This window comes from Hippoglossus hippoglossus, chromosome 19 (genome assembly GCF_009819705.1).
Source record: "Hippoglossus hippoglossus isolate fHipHip1 chromosome 19, fHipHip1.pri, whole genome shotgun sequence".
Taxonomy (NCBI): domain Eukaryota; kingdom Metazoa; phylum Chordata; class Actinopteri; order Pleuronectiformes; family Pleuronectidae; genus Hippoglossus; species Hippoglossus hippoglossus.
The window spans coordinates 1,264,787-1,282,446 of NC_047169.1; the positions used below are offsets into that span (position 1 = coordinate 1,264,787).

Genomic DNA, 17,660 nt, shown 5'->3' on the forward strand with positions numbered 1-17,660 from the left:
CCTCCTCCTCTCCTCCCATCACACTGGATTCCTGGCGGCAGAGGGAGTCAACTTTTCCTTGTGGATCTACTATGATTGTAATTCTTCACCCACGCAGAGACGAAAATGTCACAGACCGAGCTGCCAGGAAAGAACAAAAGATCTGTCCAAGCACAAATCCTCCCTTCTCCCCGTGCACCCTGCCCTGCGAGGCACGAGGAGTTATGTAATGAGTCGTTTATTATTAACCGTCGTGAAGTCGCAGGGATTTGATAAAGTCTCCATTCTGACAGCGTATCTTAAAGTGGCTGCACACGGAGAGCCGTGGTTCAAAGACACAATGAGACCGAAGCTCATAAAGAAATGTTCCGGCTGAAACATCACGACAGAGATGAATCTTTACAAATAAACAGAAATGCTCTTTTATATTCATGTGTTCACTTCCCTGTTTGTCAGGTCAACAGTTGACAGTGAATTCCTTCATGAATCCAACATTCTCCTTATGAAACCACATTTAAATTCAGATCTGGATTCTTGTTCTGATCTGCACCAAATTACACACACTCAACTTTTTAAACATTTCCTTTTCAGCCAACTTCCAGGTTTGTTCTTCAGTGGTGAAGTGACGTGATGACCCTCCTCCATCCCTCCTCCTCCAGAGTGGATCAGAGCAGCTCCCGCTGTCCTCAGCTTGTATCAGTGACTCCATCAACAGCCGTTCGTCTACACAGGATCACAAGGGACTGGATCCTTTAAGTTCACAGTGAGCGAGGGGAGACTTACTTTCTTTGGGTTTGCCCCAAAGAAAGTTTTAAACAAAGTCTAAGGTTCACAAATCAAAAGCTTCATTTGTCCACTGAGACACTTAATGTTGCTTCAGTCTTTGTCGATGATTCTCTGAAACCTGGGACCTTTCTAATCGTTAGAGATGGAGGAACAGAGAAACCATCACATCACAGTCAGATCTGAAACTTCATCACCTCCTTTGTTCACCATTAAATCTGTGGAGACGTGAGGAGAGAGGAAGGTTCTTCACAGTCAGAAGAAGAACTGAGAGGAGGGAGATGGTGGAAGCACGGTTACATACAAGTGTCTATTTTTGCACATCTGATGTCTCTGACAGGAATATTCCTCCTAAATATTTTCCCTCCTCCTCCTCCTCCTCCTCCTCCTCCTCTTGTTTCTCCGTCTCATCACAACATATCCTGCTCTCTGATACACTGTGTTGCATGTCGGCCGTTTCCCTGGAAACAGAAGGGAGGAGGTAAGAAGGTTTCTGGAGCGAAACGCCTGTCGAGGGAATCGTTGTCCAGTCGCTTCTCACACCAGACGTGATGAGCTTTAGGTTAAATACAGTTTATTAATGTGCTTTTATATCTGTAACCTGCTGATTAAACCTGCAAAGATCAGATCAGGATGAAGGTTTTTCTCCATTTTGTGGTGAAGGAAGCAGAAATCTGTCACACAGCCATCAGACCTGACTCCATCTCCGTTCTTATCCCATAATTCAGAGCGGTCCTCAGGGGCCCAGAGCTTCAGGCCCGACTCCATCAGCTCCTCCTCTCGAGTCCGGGTCACTCTGCACCCGAGCAGCTGCACCCGCTGACGTCTCTGCTTTCACTTGGAGGCTTGAGAAAAACTAACTCCGCCTTCTTCAGGACTCAAACTGAATCATTTATTTATACAGAGTTTGAGTCGTCTCAAGGAAAAAAAGCAAAGGTATGAAAAGCAAGAAAAATCAAAGAGGTGTTTTGTTTGTTAGACTGAACATTGACATGGAGTTAATAACTTGATCTAATAGATTTAATAAAAGCTGCAGATCATCATGTCACATGCTGCTCTGGCTCTGTTTCCTCCTCTGGACTGTGCAGGAGTCAAAGTGGAGGTTGTTTATGATTCAACATCGTTTCACACACAACACAGTGGTGTTACACACACACACACACACACACACACACACACACACACACACACACACTGACAGGACGCTGCTGGGCATGTTCACACACCATTAGAAAGAGGCTGTGTTATTACACCACGCTGATGTGCGTCTGTTAGATGTGACGCCTCAGCTGAGCATGGAGTCAGTTTCAATTAGGCTCGTTGGATGAGACATCAGCAGCCAATCAGGGATCCTGATGAGCTTCATCAGCCTGTCGTCATTACAAAGATCGTTTAGAAGCAGAGGGACCGACAGGAAACAGATTAATAAAAGAAAAGTGTGTGGCAGAGTCTTTTCACTTTTCATGGCTGAAAATATGTGGACGTCAAATCCAAGCCCGTGAGCAGCGTGGGCCGGACACAGGAAGCAGACTGGAGCCTGATCTCTCAGTCTGAATCAAACCTGCACACGGTCCGACAGGCTTCAACTGGCCTGCACACATTTGCTCCTCTATAAATACAAAATCTCAGAGGAAAACATTTGCACACAAACTGCAAATATCAACCTGAGCTTCCAGGGTTGAGCTCAGTGAGGTTCACTGTCTGCTCGGCTGTGATCACTGATCCAAACACAATCGCCCAGAAGTGCTCATACGTTATTTAACGCACATGTTTGCACACACAGCTCAGTTATATAACTGTTTAGCTCAAGAGCCTCATTTCTATCAGCCGGCCCTCGGCCCTGTCGCACTTACATGTGAGTGTGAAGTGGAAAACATGTGATCACCTGCCTGTGACGCTGGCGTCTCTTCAAAGTGGTGATGACATGTGGGGAACAGAGCGACAGCTGAGGGTCTCGGCCTCCTCCTCCTCAGACCCCAGGGACGGTCGGATGAACGGGTTGTGCATCTTGGAACATGCTCAGTATATATATATGTTTACTGATATATTTGCTGATTAGCAGTAAAATAAATGTACAGCTCAGGCTGATGGGGAAGTTTGTAGTTTTTTGGTATTTGATTGTAAACTAAAGTTAAGTTTGTTATCATTACATAACATTTTCATCCTGAGAAACATAAATATGAACTGAACAGAAGGAAAAGTCAGAGTCATTAGATTCATCCTCTGGGGAACATGACTGATGCAAATGATATTCTGGACTGACCTATAAACTGAGACGCTGATGTTACTGTCCATAGAGTCGTGCTGCTGGATTAACTCTACGATTACCATTAAATATATACAGTGTAAAAACATATATACACATAAATATACAGAGGACGATGGATTAGAAAAGTCTGAGTGTTTTATTGTGTCTCAGACTCTCAGGAGAATCTCCTGAGGATTTGCTGTCTCTCTGGTTCAGGCTGGTTCTTGTTCTCCTGTCAAACTTTTATTTGAAAGTTAACCTCGAGAGATGAAGCTAAAAGTCCTTTAGTGAGATGATGGAACTTGACGAGATGAAGGACGAACTGAAAGTGGCTTTGATATCTGCACGGTCTTGTGTTATTTATGAAATCTTGCAGCACTGATGTGTTCAGGAACGACTTGTATAACTTGGACACTGCAGAAGTATCCCAGACGCACTGAACACTGTGAATAACACTCCAGCGCCGTGCCAGGACTTCATGGCCTCTGCTTCACCCCCGCACTCGGGCGTCTGTCCTCCACTTCAACCTCATCCCTGATTGTCCTGGAGCATCAGGGGAGACGGGTGGTGTCTGCTGCAGCAGGAGCCAGGACTTCAGTGGAGAAGGGCTCCGTTGGGGAGAGGGAGACAGGTGCAAGGCCACTGGTGGATCCTTCCTTCCTGTATATAAGAGACAGACAGGGGGGGGGGGGGGTCAGTCGCTGCAGGAGACCTTGGATCTGGTGAGTAGCACTCGGGATGTGTTGGACGTGAAGAGAAGGATCTGCTCGTCTGTACAGTCAATAAATATCTGCGAATGATTTCCAGTGTTTTCAGAATTGCTTTAAATAATCTTCAAATCATTTTCTATTTTGTTTTCTTGATGCTAATTTGTCCAACGAGCTGTGGAGTCGCTTCAGAACCTGGAGGAGCTCAGAGCTCAGCGGTTTGTTTGATGTGAGGCGTCTGTCTGACCTCTGGCCTGCGAACAAAGCTCCGCTTGATAAGAGACGTCTTGAAGTGCAAATGATGGAGTGAAATGTGTGAGCGTGAAGTGAAAGAGGAGAAGAAGAATGATGAAAGAGCCGAGCAACGCGCTGCTTCATGCACCTTCACAGACTGTTTACACCCTCTGCTGCGCTGGTTACACAACTGATCCGCTGATCCACTGCACACGTCGACTCACAACAACACACACGCCCAGACGCTGCGTGCTGACTCCTGACATGACGAGTCCTCTGAGGCTGACAGACATCATGAAGGTGGAGACCCAGAATATCCATGACCCACCTCAGCATGAGTAACTCTGCACTGACTGATCCCTGAAACATCCCAGTACATTTCAGACCTTCTGATGCCATATGTGCACTTTCATTTACATTTGTGCCTTCGACCTCGTAACTTGATGTTTTAGTCTGCACGAGTCTGTTTGACACCGTCTATCCTTCCACCCTCGATTCAGATGAGGAGAAGGGGAGAAATAAGAAATATGAGAAATGATGGATAAAGGAAAGAAAAAGACAGAAGAGGAAAAGACTGAAGCACAGAAAGAATAAAGTAAAACAAGGAAACCAGAAAGGAAGGACGGCAAAAGTGAAACAAGGAAAATTAAAGAAATAGTTCAACGTCTTAGTAAATGCTCATATCATTTTCTGTTGTGGTTTATCTCCTGATTGAAATCTTATTATAGAAACATCAGCTTGTAGATAAACCTCATGAAGTAACAACAAGTCACCTTATTGAGATATAAGGTTGTTAACAGGTGGTTTCCCTCCTCTCCTCTCAGCTCAGGCCTCGACATGGAGGACGACTTTCGGCCGCAGGTGAAGAAGGTGGCTGTGGCCATGGGCGCTTCCCTCACAGAGCAGGATATCAGCCGCATGCCACAGGAGATGAGAACACAGGGTGACACTGTGTGTGTGTGTGTGTGTGATGCTGTCACACATTATAAAGTGACCTCAGGTGTGAGTCATGGTGACGGTTTCATGGCCTGACGACATCTTTCGTGATTCAGCAGGGAACTTCAACTACAGCAGGTTTCTGGATTACATGCGACGGTTCAAGACGTCGGAGCAGCGGGAGGAGGCCGTCAGAAAGGCCTTCGCCAAGCTCGACCAGGACGGCAGCGGATACATCGAGTGGAACGAGATCAAGTAGGAACCTTCACTGATTCTAACATATTTCTTTATCGTCAACAAATCCAATAAAAAGGTCGAAATCAACATGTTTTTTTACTTTAATGACGACTGATGATTCTGATCTTTATTCACGTCACACGTTTAGTTTGATTTTCAAAAGCTGCTCCTACATTTCAGTGTTTTCATCCAAAGTTGTTGCTCTATCATCAGCTACAGCAGCAGGATGAGGACAGTGTGTGTGGGGGGGGTTTTGAGAACCAGAAATATATGGATTTATGTCCACGTCCTCGTTAATCGCTTGTTTCAACCAAATGAATAAATACTTTGTTGCCATGACTCCTAGACTCTGGATTGATGCAGAGATATTTTACAGTTCTGCTCTAGAAGTAGTGGGAGTAAGAAATACTTCATATTTCTAAATAGGATTGTTCTTTCCACAGGTACATCCTGTCCACTGTCCCGAGCGCAGCCCCGTCAGCTCCTCTGTCTGATGAGGAGGCCGAGGCCTTGATCCAGGCTTCAGACGCTGATGGAGACGGACGCATCGACTTCACAGGTGAAGGTTTGATCTTCAGACCTGGAGTCACCACTGAGTGTCAGCAGCTGGAGACTCGTCCTGGCTGAGGGGAAATGTTGAGATTCAAACTGTAGGACTGATTCAGGACATGAATAATAGCACACGCTTGTTTTACAGAGTTCTCAGACATGGTGACGATGGAGAAGAAACCCAGGAAATAGACGTCACAGAGTTTACTTGCTCTCCACCAGAGGAGAGGAAGACGCCCTGAGACCTGATGAACACCTGAAACAAGCTCCTCCACCTGAGCACCAGGGACTGAGGCAGCGAGAGGAGATGTGATATCAGAGCAGATTTCTACAAAGAGAAGAGAGTGAAAGTGAAAGTCTTGTCATTGAACCGGTCACTGGCTGTTTCCTGAGTTTGTGAGAACAGATTCTATATTATTACCAAAACACAGAAATGATTAAATCACATTGTTCTGGGTTTTATAGGGTCTGAAATGTTGATGCCATATTTAACAGGTACTTCCTTTTCTAATAAAGACCTTCGGTGCTTTCTGGGGAGACTCTGGTTAAAGATTATTACTGTTCATATCATCACATCAGCACCTTGTGTTAGTGGAGGTGAATTTCACAATAACAAGAAGAATATTGTGCCAAAACTTTGTGGTGCTTGGATGGAGGCTGAAGAGGTCGGCTGCACCGACCTCGTCTCACCACTAAGTGTCAGCAGCTAGTTACTCTTACTCTACTGATTTCTCTGCTGATGCAAATGTACTGTAAGAACTATAAATACACTATAATCACAATGAGAGCACTGGAACATGATGAACCGATGTTTATCATCAACCTGTGGCCACAGCCACAGATAACACATGAATAAATCTATATATATATTTAATATGGAACATTACACGACAGTTTCCACACCTTCAGCATCATCCTGGAAAAACTGTTCCGCCCTGATGGGAAACTTTGTGCTGAAACTTTTCCACAACATGCAAAGCGATGATCTGACCCTGTCCCATCATGCATCTGTTCATATTCCAGTCGGGAACAGGCCTGGTCTCTCAGGCCGGTGGCTCCACGTTACCAACCAACTGCAGAGGGTAATTGTAACGTGCTGCTGCCAGACATGTTGGCATCGCTGCAAACCCTGACTCATGACTTGGTGAATGCAGCCCCCTCCCAGACCACATCCGGCTCTCTGCGCCTCCCTCGCCGCCTCGTACGGCTTCTCAGACGAGCTGAAGACGGAGGAGACGACGAGGAGGTCATGTGGTTCATGTGTGTTCCTGTGTGTTCTTACAGAGAGAGAGAGAGGCCCTGCATACCACACCTCCCTGAAATGACTCTTCCTCCTCAAGGGCTGAGGTCTTCATCAGTTTGTTAAAGACAAAAGGAAACATGTGTGACCTTCACGTGTCCAAAACTAAACATCTGAGTGCGTTTATCTAAAAGAATAGTTTTTAAAGTTTCTGCACACAGCTGCAATCGGACTTCTTGTGTTGTTGTGTTTGTCAGAAAGCAGGATTACACAGAAACTACTGGACGGGTTTCCACTAAACTTGTTGAAAGGGTTAGTGCAGACCACTTCCTCTAACACTACAGAACTGGGTGGCAGAGGTTTCATCTAGTTTTAAGAGAAGCACAAACATAACGTCAGCAGCTTCACCCTCTTACTGCGTCTCTGCTCCTGAGTCGGATCTTGTGACCAAAACGTCTTTTTGTGACAAATTATTCTCTCGCAAGAAACTTTGTGTAACTGTTTCTGTTGCTTATTGACAAATTATACATCTTGCATGTTAAGCTTTAATCTACTGTGAAGTCATTGAAAGTTACACAAGCAGTTAATTGGACCAGGAAGTGTATCATTAGTTTCTATGTACTTCAATTAGATCTGTGTTAAATATTAACATTCTCCTTAGAGTTTTAAAGTACATGTCAGTTAATCAGGTCATGTAAGATCAAACAATGTTTTTAAAATCAAGAAATTAAAAAACACAAACCCATTGAGATAAAATCACAGTTTACTTTTATACAGATTTTTAAAAAAGGTAAAAATAAAAAACAGAAATTGCACAACAGAGCTTTTCCCTTCATCCCGCGACACGTCGTAAAAACACGGTTCATATAAAGTACATTTCAAATCAGATCCCCTGATTAACAGTGAGTCTTTGGTTTCTTCCCTCAGTTCTACAGTTTGTCGTCAATGCTCGGAACATCGTGAAAACATCTATTTAATGATAGAGTTCATAAATCTCACTGAACTGGGACCTTCATCGTCACGGCTCAGAGCGGAGTCCAGGTGAGGCAGCGTGAACGAGCACGTTCCTCCAGGCGAGTCCTTGGCGACGGCCTCGAAATCCAAACACACAGAAAAGGCCACGGACGTCGTCGTGGAAACGTCCTGAATCACCACCTCAGTTACTGGTTCACATTAAGAAGGCACAGAAGCGTGGGTCATCCCATCGAGGCACCTCGTAACAAAAACGTGCTCAAAAGAGGAAAAACCAGAGAAAAATAAGTTAAGTCCCTTAAACAAACCCGCAGGTCCCAGAAAGCTTCCCGATCACAGAGGTTTGATTAGTGTTCCCATCCACCGTCGTACAGTAAACACACGCAGAGAGAAGTGGGCACATGTCCGACCTCGGCCGGTCACTGCCAGCAGCGCTCCAACCGGCTATTTAGGGCCAGGAGATATTTTGAGCAAGTGGCCGACTGAGTTGCAGACTCGTCGCTCGTCAACACGCTGCACCACGGCAACAAGAAACTGAAAGACTGATCGTCAGTTAACTCCTGAACACGAGTTTGGTGATTTGTGAAGGAAGGAACCCTGATTTGTAAAAACAGATTAAAGCCCAAACATTGTTTGTTCTAGACTCTTGGCACTGGTTAGAGTCTGAATAGAAATAAATAGGTTATAAACAATTATTAAATATGACACAAGCCAAGCTGATGTAGCTGAGAGCACGTTGACACTTGTTTCCTGTTTTAATTACAGCCTCAGGGATAAAAACTGAAGTGAAAGGACAATTATGGAAACTGGTTTTAACAACTGACATCAAACCCAATAAATGTTTCTGTCGTTCCAGGTGGTTCTTACCACCCTGAGGTTTGTTAAGTGCTTCTGGTACGTTTGGATTTAACTAGTTACCTGATGATATAAAGACGTCTTGATGCAAGATGGCAGGGTTCCAATAGGATGGATACTTTATTGATCCTGAGGGAAATTTAGGAAGTAGAGACATGTCGTCCATCTTTCTTTGAAGTCTATGATCTGGCATCTGTGGGGATATCGCAATATAAATATATAGCAAAATAAAAAAAGTGACCTGAAGATGGCGCTCCATGAGAAATCAGTGGGTTTATCCTCTGGGGATCTTGAATATATGTTTGTTTATCCAGTTTGACTCTTCCTACAAATCACCAAACCCACGCTCTCTGGGATAATGTCATTAAAACGTTTCAGACACGTCTTTGATAAATTAAACTAAATCAAACAATCACAGCAGGTGACATTTAAAAAACGGACGTTTCCTTCATGAAAAGAAAACTTCTGCTACTTCGCTCAGTTCAGAGAATCATGAACCGACTTCCTGCCTCCTCGTGCTCGTAGCTTGACCAGAGACCCGGCGACGTCATTTAACTGTTGACCTGAATTCACTTGTGCATGTAGAGTCGCATGAGGCCGGCCTGGTGCAGCTGCTGCCACAGAGTCATTTCCATGCGCATGTCGTGGTTGACGTAGAAGCCCACCGGGTGGTAGTTTCTGTCGTAGTAGTGGTCAGAGTAGTTCTTATAGTCCGGGGTCATGAAGCCGTAGGCGCTCACCTGCATCAACAGAGGAAACGACAGTGAAGCAGGAATCTGAGGCAGATCAGTTTGTTTCATGTTTGGACTCGAGCTTATCAGCCTGAATCTCTGTCTCTCCCACAGCTGACGGCAGGAAAAGCCAGTTTTTACAGATGTTAAGATCTTACAAATTCTGTGGTAAATCACAGTTGAATCTGTGCTTGTAATCGAGGCTTCGCGATGTCAGACAGACAGAACGTGCCTCGACAAGGCCGCAACCGCAGACTGTCAAAACATTCTCACGCTCTCAGGCGGGCGCAGCCTTGTCCTGCGGGAAATAAAAGACAATGTACAGGGATGTACAGACTGACAGGAGAGAGGAGCGCTACCTGGTCGCAGGAGTGCAGCGCAGCCAACAGCATCACAGCGCCGGTCGTTGGGCGATAAATGCTCTTATATTTGGTTTTCAGAGTACCGGATCGAAGGAATCTGAAACAAACAGAAATCTGTCACGTCAGGACAAAGTGAAGAAAGATGAACTGAAACCATCGTCCTCTGTGTTGAAACTTTCCTCCCACACAGCCGCTGAAATGCAAGGCGAGCTTTTAACTACCTGCAGACGATTGGCTCACCTGTTCCTGAGGTAACGGGTGAAGTCGGGATGATACATCTTCAGCTTCTCCGCTGTCACGTCCTCTCCGAAGTACTTGGTGGGACTGTGGAGGAAACACAACGTCACTCAAAGATCACAGAATCCCCAGACACTAAGAAAACAGAACATGGATGCTGTGGTTTGCTCGGTGACGTTTCCCTCGACAGCAGCGAGCGGTGAGACACTGCACAAAGTGTGGATGTGGAAGTGAAACCAGTTTCTCAGTCTGTTAAATAATCAGATCCAACACTTGGGTAAAAGAGGAAACACAGAAGTGTAATAACATTACGCTGCACTTCTTCACATCACTCACACACTGTCGACATGCAACTCCACACAGAAAGACCCGGGCAGAGCTGGGATTCAAACCAGGAACCTTCCTGCTGTGAATGATATAAGTGTAGAATGTTTTCATGCTCTGATGTTCAGAAAACACACGACTCTCCTGCAGCTCCTCTTTTCAGCCTCTGTCTCAAACACCTGGTTTTAGCTCCCTAACTTCTATACTCACACAAACACGCTAGACAAGAGAAAGACTGAATGAAAGTCACATGTGTCCGGTGATCGATGCTCACTCTTTGGCTCGCTCATGCCCTCTCTCCACCGCGGTGTGCGTGGCTGCAGCCTTCACCAGCAGGTAGTCGCGGTCGTGTTCGGGCAGGAAGACGTATCGGGTTTCCTGTTGGAGAGCGGCAGACACGTCTTTTAAGTCATGATCTCACCACTGGGAGAGACTTCCTGTGTTGTGGTCCTGACCTGAGACAGCGGCGGTCCCGTGAAGCCGAGTCCTGCGTAGCTCCCCATCGAGTTCATCAACGTGTTGGTGGAGAAGGTGTAGTGGGTGGTCCGGGACCCCACATCCTGCTCAAAGCCCTTAATGACTGCCCCGTTGGTCCTGAACATCACAAACACACACACAAACACACAAACACACACACACAGGGATGAAAACAGGTTTCTGTGAAGTCTCCTTCAGTCAGAACAGCAAACACACAACAGTCCGACTGAATCAGATCGTTGTGGATCCACTTTTATTGCTTTTCAAACCAACTCCAGACCAGAGCCCATGAATTTCATCAATTGACGATTATTTGTGTTTATTTTATTTAGTGTTTCCACCCACATACAGAACATTTGGTGATTTCATGCAGGATCAGGTTGGAGAGTGAGAGTTGTACCTGAAGACGTAGTGATGACTGTCGATCTCCTGTCCTTTCCCTGACTCCTTCAGGATCCCCCCGTTCCCCACCACAGCGCAGCGGGTGCACTCCGATCCGTTGCTGCGGCTGCTCCAGTCGTCCAGCATCTGCCTGTTAGCGGAGGAGTTGAGGACGGAGAGAGCTTCCACCAGCGCTGCTCGCACAGAAAAACAGAATTCATCTTCATGTCAGGTCTTTGAATAATCAGGAAGAGATTTACTCTGCTGAACAAGAGATTTTTTAATTTATTTAGTTATTTCTTGTGTCTGTGTAATTCCGTCCGCCCTCAGATTCAGTTATTTGAAACTGGTCTGAAAGAAAGAAAAACCCTGCAGCTGCGCGTGGGGGCGCGCACACACACACACACACACACACACACACACACACACACACACACACACACACACACACACACACACACACACACACACACACACACACACACACACACACACACACACACACACACACACACACACAAAACTGCAACTGCCTCACCACAATGTGATGAGACCCACGTTTCCTGTGACATTTACCCACACCCCTCTCCATCTTCTGTCTGCATGTGTATGAATATCTATAACGATAATTTTAGAAAACACATCATGAAGGAACAGTGTCGGCTTTGGAGAACCTTCACTGTCTGTACAAGAATTTTGATATGATTGTATCATATCCTTAATGAACACACTGTAAAATCACCTCCATCGACATTAACACAACGTCTTACATACCGGTGGATACCTTTTGTATTTTCTGTCAAATTCTACATTTATTTCTCTTTTTAGACCAAGGACCCAGGTGGAGAACACAAAGTCTTAACCAACAGAAATGAAAGATCCAGTGGAAAATAAAGAAACCAAACTCACTGTTGTAGTCGACCCCCCCCCAGCCATGAGCTCCTGGGTACTGAGTCAGACGCAGGTACTGGTCTCGGCTCACGTGATTGGCCCACTGCAGGACCGGAATACGCCTCAGAAACCGTCCACCAAATTCTGTCTGAGCGACTCGGCTCCTAACACCGTCAGTGCAGTTCTGAGGAAGAGATAACGCCACCATGTTGTTATCAAAGCACCAACACACGTCTTATCTCCAACCTGCAGGACTTCAGTTAGTGCACGTCCCACATGATCTGTGCACACGCAGCACCGTTAGCTCCACTGAGGAGGTCGAGCTACCTCAGTGTCAAACCTCCAGACTCACTGGAGGAATATTATCCAGTAATTACACGTCTGAGAAAGAACACGGCTGACGACAGGATGGAAACGGCTGATTGTATCCAGAGAGAGACGGAATCAGAGCATTTATAGATTTGTGTGGAAACACTTTGCTGATGAATGAAAGATAAAACCGCCAGCAGGGGGACAGAGAGTGAAACATGGAAAGTTTGATTGGGTTCATCTGCGCCTGGAGAATCAATTATTAATTTTCTCCTCAATGAACAGCTCAAAACCTTAAACTACACAAGATAACATTATACCAGCAACTGTAAACCTGTGAGAACTCTGGCCTCGCACAAAACAAAGTGTAGGATATTAAAAAGTATTAAAAAAAAAAGTCATAAACTGCAGCTAAACTGAGTTGATCCATTAAGATCTGGTTCAAACAGAAGCTCAGCGTGAGCACGATGAAGAATCCACATGATGTGGCTCATCTGTGTGACTCATCGTTTCATTAACTTCTCTCTCAGGAGACTTTCACAGACTGTTTTCATTTCACCTCCTGTGTTTTATCGTCCTGTAATTTCCCACCCGACGATGCAACGTGTGTGGATGACGCAGGTTTAGGCAGCGCGGAGGTGACGGAGAAACAGCGTCAGCCTCAAGGAGCCATGACTCCATGTTCTGTGAAACATTAACGGAGGAGCAGACCCACCCAGTGGACGGAGGCAGCCGCCCTCTGACAGCAGCTCTGATGGAAACCAGGTGGTCAGCAGCTGCAGCCTCCTACGCCCATGATGCAGCCTTCGTGTTTATATACAAGAAAAGACTTCCTACCAGAATTCACAGATTTCATTACCTCCACCAAGGTTTGTTTGTCTGTCTGTAAGCAAGATGACAGAAAATCTACTGAACAGATTTCCATGAAAGCTGCGATATGAGTCGGTGGAACTCCTTCAGTGTCGGTGTGGACACAGGATTGTTTTTCACCTCCTTTAAACTTGGGAGACAAAACGATTTCACTGTTGTTTTTTAAAATAATTTCTGGATCTTGATGAAAAGAATCCGGCACATTAAGGGAACTGATATCCAGGAGTATGTGATTGAATGTAAGGGGACTGTTGGGCCTTGGTGGAGGTTGGAACATTAGGAGAACTCACCGTCTGTGCAGGGACGTCTTCACTCATGTAGGCGTCTCCGATGAAGGGAGGCTCAGTGGACCGTTGAGGCTTCAGTGTGGGGCCTCTGGTGCTGCCCCGGGTTTCCCCCACAGCTGCAGACCTGGACGTGGACCTAGCGGGTGCCTGCGGCTCAGCGGCTGTTTGAGTCTCTGAGGTTGGAGCCGGAGTGTGTGTACTCGTGTTTCCCTGCAGAGCGGTTGCAGAGGGGAGCTGTGGGTGAAGGGTGGAGGCAGGTGATGGACGGCTCCACCGCTCACTGCTGTTCTTTCTGTCCAGAGGCTCCTCAGAGTCTCGTGAGCTGCTGTGGGAGACAGAGCAACATGTGGCGTGAGCCCGGGAGGTCGATGCTGGAAACAACGCTCAACGTGCTGCACGCCCTTTAAGGAATTTATCAAATCAACTTATTTGGATCCATGACGAAAGTTAAATGAGAAGAAACCAATCTCATTCTGTATGATAAACATAACTTAGGTTAGCAGAAAGCCTTAAAACAGAGGGAACTTTGTTAATCCTAATAATTAACAGGTTTTATCGTATGTGATTAATCTCATGTAAATGATTAACGGGCTGCGGGTATAGGGATGTTTCCCGGTCTTAACACTAAACTGTGTGTTTACTCTGGATGATTCACAGGGTGTCACCAGTTTCAGATGAAATATGATGACGACGATGATTAAAACCACTATCAGGAGGAGGAAATACTTGATTTGTAATTTTGGTGAACCAACTTTTAAATTAAGTTCATAACTTTCCACAAAATATAACAATAACAACATATGAGCCAATGGGAGGATCTGAAGAGAAGGAAGTTTGATTCATGGCTCAGTTTCTGCTGCTGAACTGATAATGGTCTTAAATACGAGGGTGGAGGCTGAGCTACGACTTCACGTCCGTCCTCTGTCCCCGTTTCTCTACCAAATATCTGCAACTGCATAAACAACGAGTGTTTAAAAGATGTGAACTCAAGGTCCAATCACCAGTTTTCTCTGGAGCTTTCAGAGCTGAGGAGGAAAAGGTGGTTGAAAGCTCTACCAGCAGCCATTGAGTGATGATGTACCTTATGATCTGGTAAAAACAAGGTCACGTTTGTGCTTCATCACTGAAACTAATTTCTGCCTTTTTTCTTCTTCTTGTTGACTTTGTCTCTTTGTGGTCATTTTCTGTCTCTTTGTGGTCACTTTGTGTCTCTTCGTGGTCACTTTGTGTCTGTTTGTGTCTCTTTGTGGTCACTTTGTGGTCACTTTGTGTCTCTTTGTGGTCACTTTGTGTCTCTTCGTGGTCACTTTGTGTCTGTGTCTCTTCGTGGTCGTTTTCTGTCTCTTTGTGGTCACTTTGTGTCTGTGTCTCTTCGTGGTCACTTTGTGTCTCTTCGTGGTCACTTTGTGTCTGTTTGTGTCTCTTTGTGGTCACTTTGTGTCTGTGTCTCTTCGTGGTCATTTTCTGTCTCTTTGTGTCTGTTTGTGTCTCTTCGTGGTCACTTTGTGTCTGTTTGTGTCTATTTGTGGTCGTTTTCTGTCTCTTTGTGGTCACTTTGTGTCTGTGTCTCTTCGTGGTCACTTTGTGTCTCTTCGTGTCTCTTCGTGGTCACTTTGTGTCTCTTCGTGGTCACTTTGTGTCTCTTCGTGGTCACTTTGTGTCTCTTCGTGGTCACTTTGTGTCTCTTTGCTCTTTATGTCTTTCTGGTTTCTCTGTGTCTTGTATCTGAGCTCGTTGCCGCTCAAACAACCAACTGTCTCTTCATGCAGAGGCTCACGTCCACGTGACGTCTGACACAGTTTATTATCGGACAAAAGGGAAGCTGTAGTGTCAGGTGACCACAACGCTCAGCTTCGCTGTGATTGGCTCTTTATTATTAGACGAAGCAGATGTTGCTCTCTGCTCAGAGTGAATCCTCAGAGTCTGGTACTGAGACACAAAGTGGAACTAGAACTTGTTAACGTGTGAAGAGTTAGTGATGGATTTAATAATCAGAATTAAACTCCATTAATTAAACAACCATATGTTCAGTGTTCTCTGCACCTCATCACATCCTTTTGGATTTTGTTGTATATATTATAATTGATATTAGTTATAAATGTTGCACACCAGACATTTGAGTATAATGTACATGAATCTATGGCCACACACTTTGACAAACTGTGTTAATGAGGTCGAGTTTCAATGTGAAAATGTTCATTAGATTTAAACAGGAAAAAAACATATTTTCTAAATGCAAAAGTCTCCAATGTCCATTTCACACGAGGTTTACTGCCTCAGATGAGAGGACGACTCAGATTAAAGAGGAGCTGTTTAATGTGAAGACCTTTGAGCTCCCTGCACACAAACTCTCCATTTACTGTCTGAAACAGACCTTTGAGCAGCACCCCCCCCCCCCCCCACCTAATGCATATTATCTGGACTTGCAGGCTTGTAAACCTGGAGCGCTCCCGGGTAATGATAAAGCTTAGATCCTGTTCTGGATAAAACTGCCTGTTCTCATCAGCTGTCGACAAATGAGAGAACCGTAAAACATTTCATTTCAAAAGAACTCCTCAGTTTTACTTTGAGGGTGTTTTTGTCTACATCAGATGAACAAAGGAGGAAGTGCAGCCGGGTTTTCAGACTAAAGCTGAAGACAGATGAAGTAAGAGGGAAAAGTGAACAGATGAAAAGCATCACTTCGACAGTTTCACAAACCAAAGACAAAGAGCGGCTCAGTGAGTCGTCACTAAGTCGTCTCTGGACAAACAACTCTCCTCATAAAAAATTACAGCAATGTCCTGTTCCTGTCATTAATGTAAATCCGGTTCCTGTGTGTGACTCCTCAGAAAACTGCAACTTGGTGCTAAATAGGACAGACGTTCGTGGAAAAGCAAACAACCCTGGTGTCTGTTATCAGCCAGTTTGTCACTCAAGGTCATCAAACCTACTTTCACTCATGTACTTCAACACTATAAACACGTTTCAAACTAATAGAGCCAACACAGGTCAGTTTGCTCGTCAGGTTTAGTTTGTGAATTCAGTTGTTTAATGTTGTTGAATGAAAATAACCCTGATGATGCTCAGGTTCATCTCTGCAGACGACACATCTTCAACAGAAAGTTACAAACTGGGAAGATGGAATTTCTTCTAAAGGAAACTATAATGTGAAATACGCAGGATCAGTGTTTTGGGGACTAAACGTCAGGATCTCTGTGGCTCTGCTGCCTCAATTTGACCTTTTTGCCTCAAGTTGTGTAAACTTGTCACCCACCTGTTCGGCTCCTGGCTGAAGCCATGGAAATGTCTCAGAGGCTCTATGGACCAGGACAGGGGCCCCTCCAGCTTCACACACAGGATGTAGACAAGCAGGGAGCCGGCGGTAAACCCGGCAAGGACCAGCCTGCTGTTGAACGCCATCCCCGTCAGCGAGACTATGACCCCGGCCGGCAGGCTGCGTGCCCTGCCCTCCGCTCCACCTGAAGGAACATGTGGAGGCAGAGGACGGAGGCAGAGGACGGAGACAAAGGAGACCGGCGAAGATGCTGTTTGCTCTGGTCGACCGGAGGAGCCAGGCGGGGCGTCAGTGGGGGATCAGTCCCACAACAGGATCCGGGCTCCACTCTGGGCTTCTCTCAACACAGCTACAGTGGGAGGGAGAAGGAGAGAAAGAGTTGGAACGAGGGCAGAGACTCCGGGGGAAACTTTATCTCTCAGTGTCAACACAGTTTCAAATAATCCCTTTTTAATGAAGCAAAGTGAAAGCAAAGTGCTGGGTCACCGTCTTCACATCCTTTTACATCCTTTTCTTATTTCTCTCCTTTCTGCTCTCACTGTTCTTTCCTGACACTCAAGAGAAAAAACACAAAGTAGACTCAACTGAATGTAAAGTAGTCACACTGAAAACTCAAAGTCATCTGTAGCCGGTGCTCGACAACAAACGCAGGAAGCCACTCAGGCTATCTTACAGGAAACCGCCTTTTCCACCTCCCTGTGGAGGTCGAGCAGAAGTTCGGAGCCCCGGAGAACATTAACATACACTCTGAGCACCCCCCCTCTCCACGTCTCA

The 17,660-nt window shown here is 45.6% G+C and overlaps 2 protein-coding genes and 1 long non-coding RNA gene across 6 annotated transcripts; 2 read left to right on the forward strand and 1 right to left on the reverse strand.

Moving 5' to 3' along the window:
• Nucleotides 1–366: 366 nt before the first annotated feature.
• On the forward strand, nt 367–9,192 carry LOC117752661. The gene is made up of 3 exons (XR_004612118.1): nt 367–412; nt 785–787; nt 8,964–9,192. It is a non-coding gene; the product is annotated as an uncharacterized LOC117752661 (long non-coding RNA).
• LOC117752658 (parvalbumin-like EF-hand-containing protein) lies at nt 1,171–5,865 on the forward strand. Of its 2 annotated transcripts, XM_034570203.1 has the most exons (5): nt 1,184–1,243; nt 4,752–4,894; nt 5,007–5,142; nt 5,568–5,683; nt 5,822–5,865. In XM_034570203.1, the coding sequence occupies exons 1-5, from the start codon at nt 1,209–1,211 to the stop codon at nt 5,863–5,865; spliced, it is 474 nt and encodes a 157-aa protein (XP_034426094.1). In that variant the 5' UTR covers nt 1,184–1,208. The 2 variants fall into 2 exon arrangements, 1 of the variants encoding a protein (XP_034426094.1); XR_004612115.1 differs by lacking the exons at nt 4,752–4,894; nt 5,007–5,142; nt 5,568–5,683; nt 5,822–5,865 and adding an exon at nt 1,491–1,649 and having other exon boundaries at nt 1,171–1,243.
• Nucleotides 7,646–17,456, reverse strand: st6galnac (ST6 (alpha-N-acetyl-neuraminyl-2,3-beta-galactosyl-1,3)-N-acetylgalactosaminide alpha-2,6-sialyltransferase). Of its 3 annotated transcripts, XM_034570190.1 has the most exons (12): nt 16,866–17,453; nt 13,856–13,934; nt 13,613–13,777; nt 12,162–12,327; nt 11,272–11,446; nt 10,850–10,988; nt 10,669–10,772; nt 10,074–10,157; nt 9,831–9,930; nt 9,302–9,480; nt 9,243–9,262; nt 7,646–8,548 (listed from the first exon to the last, which is right to left on the reverse strand). In XM_034570190.1, exons 1-10 carry the CDS (start codon nt 17,009–17,011, stop codon nt 9,310–9,312), a joined length of 1,329 nt encoding a protein of 442 aa, XP_034426081.1. In that variant the 5' UTR covers nt 17,012–17,453; the 3' UTR covers nt 7,646–8,548; nt 9,243–9,262; nt 9,302–9,309. The 3 variants fall into 3 exon arrangements, with proteins under 3 accessions (XP_034426081.1, XP_034426080.1, XP_034426079.1); XM_034570189.1 differs by having other exon boundaries at nt 13,613–13,931; nt 16,866–17,456; XM_034570188.1 differs by having other exon boundaries at nt 7,647–8,548; nt 13,613–13,934; nt 16,866–17,450.
• Nucleotides 17,457–17,660: the final 204 nt, after the last annotated feature.

Excerpts from the sequence above, each read along its gene's own strand:
- LOC117752658 (XM_034570203.1), top strand. The coding sequence starts at position 1,209 with ATGTCGGCCGTTTCCCTGGAAACAGAAGGGAGGAG. Across the intron at positions 1,244-4,751 it reads CTGGAAACAGAAGGGAGGAG|GTGGTTTCCCTCCTCTCCTC; the intron begins GTAAGAAGGTTT and ends GGTTGTTAACAG. Across the intron at positions 5,143-5,567 it reads ATCGAGTGGAACGAGATCAA|GTACATCCTGTCCACTGTCC; the intron begins GTAGGAACCTTC and ends TTCTTTCCACAG.
- st6galnac (XM_034570188.1), bottom strand. The coding sequence starts at position 17,011 with ATGGCGTTCAACAGCAGGCTGGTCCTTGCCGGGTTTACCGCCGGCTCC. Across the intron at positions 10,773-10,849 it reads CGGGACCGCCGCTGTCTCAG|GAAACCCGATACGTCTTCCT; the intron begins GTCAGGACCACA and ends GCTCTCCAACAG. Across the intron at positions 10,158-10,668 it reads GGGCATGAGCGAGCCAAAGA|TCCCACCAAGTACTTCGGAG; the intron begins GTGAGCATCGAT and ends TTTCCTCCACAG.